Source organism: Triticum urartu, chromosome 7 (assembly GCF_003073215.2).
Source record: "Triticum urartu cultivar G1812 chromosome 7, Tu2.1, whole genome shotgun sequence".
Lineage (NCBI taxonomy): Eukaryota > Viridiplantae > Streptophyta > Magnoliopsida > Poales > Poaceae > Triticum > Triticum urartu.
This window is the reverse complement of record NC_053028.1, coordinates 467,139,779-467,146,224: the sequence shown is the minus strand read 5'-3', so window position 1 is coordinate 467,146,224 and position 6,446 is coordinate 467,139,779. Positions and strand designations below refer to the sequence as shown.

The window sequence follows — 6,446 nt, the reverse complement described above, 5'->3', positions numbered from 1 at the left end:
GAGACCCCCTACCCCGAGGTCTGCCGGTTTTTACACCAACAACAGCCCTGTTGGCAGATGTCGGGGAGGCAGAGTCGCACTCTCCGGCGTCTAATGGATGGCTTGTAACCCCGAGCGCCGCAACCGTGTCATGGTGGACATGGCCTCCGACCACGACGGATCCTTCATGGACCTCGCATCGACCGGCACCGTCAAGGCTCCGGACTCCGACGAGGAAGAGTAGGACATGGGAGACCGTGGAGCCTCGAGTCCCGTGAGCCGGTGCATGTCTCATGTCCTACTCTACCTCGCCGCGACCGGAGAAACACTTCGAGGGGCGTAGCCGGCCGCCGGACATGGGCACGGCTAACACTGATGAGTTCCGCTTAGATTAGGTTTCACGTTGCATGTGATTGTATGGATTTGAGGTTTCTTAATTGAGGTATCCGGTTGTGGAGAGATTTTTTTTTGAGGCGTGACCGGTCACTGGACGCGTCAACTGGCGTTTGAGAGTTCGAATTTGGTGTATCCGGATGTAGATGCTCTTATGAACACAAAATTGTTGAAAGAGGTGGGTGGTCAGCATTAGCAAAATCAACTGAAATGTAAGGAACGGTGACTCAAAGTTGGCAAGTACTGTACTCAAGTAATTATTTCCAAACTTACCATGAGGTATTACACGTACTACTATACAACAGTGTGATTCCAACCATTTGAGATCGATTAGCCATGGCCCGTGACTGAGCACCTTGCAATACGTTAGCATATACGAAAAGCATGGTCGAACCTATCAGTTGTTTGTGATCATGCCAAGGTCAAGCATAGACCACCCTGCCGCGGCCGCCAAGTGTCGGGGGCGACCGGTCCCCGCTGCAGCTCGACTCCGGGCTGTACAGTTCCCTCTGCTGCGCCGCACGATCACCGTTGTTACTCGTGCTCCAGCCGGAGCTGGCCGTCGAGCCCCCGCAGAGCGCCACCGACCCGGACCGGCTCCGGGCGTGAGCTCTCGGGGCGGCTGGCGGCGCCATGCGGGCCTTGGCGCGCGCCGACTGCGTCGCCGCCATGTACCCCGGAACCACCCCGGCGCGCACCGGGTACAGGTCCGTCGGAGGGCTCTTCCTGCTCGGCTCCATCTCCACGGTCCTCTCCGAAACGCCTTCGGTGGCCGTGGCCGTTGCCGCCGTCACGTACGACGTTTCCGCCGCCGCTAAGTGCTGGTTGGCCTGCTCCGGCGGCGCACTGTTGGGCGCCATGCAGCGCTCCAGCCAGTGCCAGCCGGCCTCGCGCTTGTCCAGCTCGTCGCGCTCAAGCTGCATTTGTTCGTGATGGAATTTCATCTGTAAACTAAAACTAGTACTGTATTACAATTTGTTTAGCCGAAAGATGTACAGAGAGATGGCAGGGAAGACGGACCTTGTGCTGCTGGAAGTCATGCGCGTAGGCAGGTGGGAACGCCAGGGCGTCGTCATGCCGGCGCAAGGCTCCGGCCCGGGTGACGGCGTCCCACCCGTCCTGGAACGGGCTCAGGTTGCCGATGCTGCCGTGCCTGTTTCTTGGTCGCCGTACCTGCGCCGCCGTCTCCGCGTCCTCCTCGTCCTGGTGGTCATCGAAGAAAAGGCGGTCATGCCCGTAGGACTGCCGACGGGCACCTGGCGCGGGGACGACGGGGGCGGGACGGCCACGCGTGGCGACGTGGGAGGTGAGGCGGCGGGCGCGGACGCGGTCCTGCGCGCGGACGAGGGCCTGCATGCAGCGCATGGTGTGATGGACCTGGCGACGCACCTGGTGGCCGCGCACCAGCGCCTGCAGCCGCACCAGCCCGCGTAGAGCGCGCAGGGCTCTCCTCGCCTGAACACAAGCACAATGTTACACAAGCACAATATTTTTCTGTTTGATTTGTGAAGAATTCGTTACAGTTTCAACTTTCAATAGCATTCAACTACTATCCATAAATTGACCAAGTCAGTAAGTAGTACTTTCTACGGCCAGATCACAGCATCTAACCACTGCATGCAACTTATAGGGCTCCTTTGATTCAAAGGATTTGCATAGGAATTTTGAAGGATTAAAATCCTTAGAAATTTTTCCTATGTTGGTTGTTTGATTCATAGGTTTGAATCCTATAGGAATTTTTCCTAAGGAATTTTTTGTACTACTTCCCATAGGATTTCTAGCATCCATTCAAACCTTTTTGAAAAAATCCTTTGTTTTCCTATGATGCAATCAAACAACCGAAAATCCTATAGGATTGAGATAAGCATGACATTCCAATCCTATATTTTTCCTATTCCCATGTTTTTACAATCCCACGAATCAAAGAGACCCATAAATTCGAAGAAATACATTCCTAAAATACAGAAATCAGATCTTCCTGTTTATTCATTCCAAATGGAGTAAGATATTAAGTACACAAAAGTGAATTTAACGAAAAATCTCTAGTACGCGGTGCAGATGCATCAGCATGTGGAGCATAAATGGCACCGCATGGAGGAGGTGAGTCGGTGTACGTGACGCCAACTACTTGACGGTGATCTAATCATAATTTCTCACACAAAGCCCACTTTCTAATGCCCTTAATCGCAAGCAATGCAGATACCTGCATGCCTTTTAGCTTAGTCACTGTGTACACAAGTGCCCTTAACCAGAGCAAAGCTTCGTTTTCACCCTAAAAAAAAAAACTTTGTTTACTACTACTCTCGCCGTCCCGTAATACAAGAGCGTTTTTTACATTAATGTAATGTTAAAAACGCTTTTATATATTATGAGACGGAGGGAGTACTCGTAAGTCGTTATCGAGCCACGGTACCATAAGGTGAGCTATTGCGTACTGCTAGCTAGATGAACTTGCTTTTTTAATAAAAAAATCATACAGTCTCCTAACCGGCCTCGTTTGAACTGTTTTCGAAAGAGAGAGTCCTGCCGCAGATACATTTTTTCGTCTGAGCAAATGCACATTTGGGATAACTTCGGACGAGAGATACTGCGTACCAAGTATCCCCGGTAGAATGCCTGGATGCGCACGGCGGCGCGGTCCTCCCTGCCGGCGGCCCTCTCGCGCAACGCCGCGAGCCTCGCCATCCTCGACGCCATTGCGCGGCGCGCCCTCCTGGCCTCCGCCTCCACCCCGCCGCCCTCCCGCGCCCACCCGGCGACGGAGCCGCCGCTGCCCTCATTGGTCAGCTCAGGCGACGTGTCGGTGGCTGGGAAGTGCTCGACGGACAGTATCTCCGCTGCCTCCTGCTCCTCGCCTCCCAGCCCCTGCCGATCCAACGACCAACCATCAGCGTGAGTGACAAGGATTAACGGTGTATGAGAAGCAGGATCGCACGGACCTTGTTGGCGTGGCGCGAGTCCGTGGCCAGGGAGGAGGAGGGGCTGGTCTTGAAGACCTTCCTGACGGTGGCCAGCCAGCCGGCGCCGCCGGGCTTCTTGCCCATGTAGTACGCGGCAATGCGTTGCGGGGGCGCTTTAATTTGATTCGGTGTAGCTCGATCGATGGTCGATCGATCGCGCGGTCAAGGGAGATGATGCATGGGATTTGCCGTACGAGGCGGGAGGTGGTGTGGGTGGGTGGTGAAGGGACAATAAGTGCAGGCGCGCCGCGCGCGAGAGTGCCGTGACCGTGAGGGCGCCTGTGGGCGCGGTCGGTACAGGAGCGGCTTTATCGCGCAGCGTCACGGGGCCCGCGCTGTACTTACGTACCCTACGTGCATGCAGCAGCGGCGCCGCGGTTTGTAATTGGACGGGAAGAGGCGGAAACTCCATGGTGCTCAATCACCAGGTGAGTTCAACACCGGCATCTTTGCTATGGAAGGCCGCACAGGCATTCGTCACCACCTGTTACTCGGGAATTTTATAGAAGTATGCTTCTAGGTCTTGTGGCATTTCTTTTTCCCTCCCTACAATTTGTTATAATAACCGGGCTTGGTGTTAGCGTCCCTCCTACACCTGAGCAGAGGAAAGCCGGAGTGGCAGCAGGCCGGCCCAGGAGGGAAAGGAGGCCGTGCCACAAGTTTACTGGACCTCAGTGGGTCTCTTACATGTTCGGCCCAAAGGAACTCGTCACGAGCTGATACAAGTAGGTGTAGCGAGTAGCTTAGGGTATCCCGGCCAGGATCAGGCAACGGCGGCGTGTGTGTGTATCTCTGTAATCCTGATCCCCTCCTCATCTCCTTCCTCCAGTGTACTGCTACATGATTGAGATCATCATAATTAAGAAGAGAAGAACTAGTGTGTTCCTAACACGTGGTATCAGTCGCCATCCCACCCTTCTTCCGCACTGGAGACGCGCAAGCAGACCGCCGATCGTCAACGACTTCTCGCCACCATGGATCCGGCCCTCAAGTCCTACCTCGACAAGCTCACGGAGACCTTAACGAAAGCCAACAAGGACACCCGAGCTGACATCAAGGACCTCTCAACGCGGATCGACTCCCAATCCGCGCAGGTGGACGCGCTTACGGCATGGAAGCCAGACCTCGAGCCCCGTCTCTCCAAGCTCCAGGAGACGGTGGGCATGCTCCAGAGCGAGCGGCTGCCCACGCCGAACGCGACAGATGGTGGATCAAAGGGGGTGGATCTCTCTGATCCGCCGCTCCACGGCATGGTCCACGGGCCCGCTGGCCGCGGCGAGTCGCATCAACTACGGGGCAGGTCGTCGGCGGGAGGCATCCCGCCGGCGGCCTCTCAGGCCAATGGTACGCTGAGCTTTCACAACCCTCCCCTGTTCCCCATGGTGGGCATCTCTATCACACCTGGTTCTGCTTCGTCCCTTGTTCATACCGGACTGGGTCCAAATTTCCCACCTATTGCGTTTCCCCAATTTTCGGGTGAAAATCCCAAAATCTGGAGAACCATGTGTGAACAATATTTCTCTATGTTTCAAATTCCAGAGCCCTATTTTGTTCCCATGTCTACATTACACTTCACGGGTCCTTCGGCTATCTGGCTGCAATCGATCCAGGGGAAGCTGAGTTCCCTCGATTGGGAGGCTTTGTGTGCTCTGCTTTGCGCGCGATTTGGTCGCGATAAGCACCAGCTACTTATCCGCCAATTTTACGACATTCGCCAAACGAGCTCTGTCTCTGATTATATTGAGCAATTTGAGAATCTTATGCATCATCTCATCTCTTATTCTGATGCTGTGCACCCACTGTATTTCTTGACGAGGTTCATTGAGGGCCTAAGCATGGACATCTGTGCCGTGGTGATGGTGCAGCGGCCCAAGGACTTGGATACAACTTGTGCCCTCGCGATTCTGCAAGAAGAAGTTGCGGAGGGATAGAGGGGGACCTAGTACAACAACCATGAAGGGGCGCCTCCTATGGGTCATGCTCGCTCAACATGTCCTCTGCCGTTGTCCCCCCTCCACCGCGGGCACCGACTATCTCACCAACAGCGGATGATCGTCGCGACACTGAGGCAGCCCGCGCGGGGAGCGATCAATCCAAAATCACAGCCCTGCGCAACTTTCGTAGAGCCAAAGGATTGTGTTTCAAGTGTGGAGAACGGTGGGTTCATGATCATGTCTGCCCACCAACAGTTAAACTCCATGTGATTGAGGAAATGCTCAGTCTGTTCAGCATAAATGCTCAGGAAGAGGGGGCAACAGTTACTGAACCACAACAGGAACAACACGATGCAGCAGAGAAAGTGTGGCAGCTGTCTATCAACGCTGTATCGGGTACTGAGGCATCCAGTTGTTTGCAGTTACACGGCTGGCTCCAGGGCGAGAAGTGCTCATGCTGGTGGACTCCGGTAGCTCAACTTCATTCGTTTCGCAGCACTTGTTACCTCATTTGCAAGGGGTCCAGTCTATGCCCAAGTCTATCAAGGTTGTTGTAGCCAACGGATCAGAATTGTGGTGCACCCAGGAGGTGCTAGGCCGCTCTTGGTTTGCCCAGGGACACGTGTTCTCAACCAATTTCAGATTGCTTCCGTTGGGCTCTTATGATGTTATACAGGGTATGGATTGGCTGGAATACCACAGCCCAATGCTCATCGATTGGCCGAAGCGGTGTATGCAAATTGCGCACAACGGATTCACGGTGGTACTGCAGGGGGTTACTTCCCAGGCACACAAGTGTGAGATTCTGAATGCGGTGCAGTTAGCAAGTATGGAAAAACAAGAAGCAGTCGCCTATGCGGTCCACCTGTGTTATGCCCAGGATTCAGAGAACATCACTGACATATCTTGCATCGAGCTGCCACCAGAAATAGCCAAGGTACTGCTGGAATATGAAGATGTAATCATGGAACCTATTGGACTGCCACTGAGGGAGTCCTGGATTAGGGGGTCTCCGGACAGCCGGACTATATCCTTTGGCCGGACTGTTGGACTATGAAGATACAAGATTGAAGACTTCGTCCCGTGTCTGGATAGGACTCTACTTGGCATGGAAGGCAAGCTAGGCAGTACGGATATGGATATCTCCTCCTTTGTAACCGACCTTGTGTAACCCTAACCC

General features: G+C 54.3%; 1 protein-coding gene across 2 annotated transcripts; it reads right to left on the bottom strand.

Moving 5' to 3' along the window:
- Nucleotides 1-611: 611 nt before the first annotated feature.
- Nucleotides 612-3,593, bottom strand: LOC125522265 (protein IQ-DOMAIN 21). Of its 2 annotated transcripts, none has more exons than XM_048687342.1 (4): nucleotides 3,312-3,593; nucleotides 2,968-3,237; nucleotides 1,393-1,827; nucleotides 612-1,289 (listed from the first exon to the last, which is right to left on the bottom strand). In XM_048687342.1, the coding sequence occupies exons 1-4, from the start codon at nucleotides 3,414-3,416 to the stop codon at nucleotides 795-797; spliced, it is 1,305 nt and encodes a 434-aa protein (XP_048543299.1). In that variant the 5' UTR covers nucleotides 3,417-3,593; the 3' UTR covers nucleotides 612-794. The 2 variants fall into 2 exon arrangements, with proteins under 2 accessions (XP_048543299.1, XP_048543298.1); XM_048687341.1 differs by having other exon boundaries at nucleotides 612-1,316; nucleotides 3,312-3,592.
- Between the last annotated feature and the right edge of the window lie 2,853 nt (nucleotides 3,594-6,446).

Bases quoted from the DNA above. Each gene is read 5' to 3' on its own strand.
- LOC125522265 (XM_048687341.1), bottom strand. From the start codon at position 3,416: ATGGGCAAGAAGCCCGGCGGCGCCGGCTGGCTGGCCACCGTCAGGAAG. The intron at 1,828-2,967 runs GTACGCAGTATC...GCTTGTGTTCAG, and splicing joins CATTCTACCGGGGATACTTG to GCGAGGAGAGCCCTGCGCGC. The intron at 1,317-1,392 runs GTCCGTCTTCCC...TTTAGTTTACAG, and splicing joins ATGACTTCCAGCAGCACAAG to ATGAAATTCCATCACGAACA.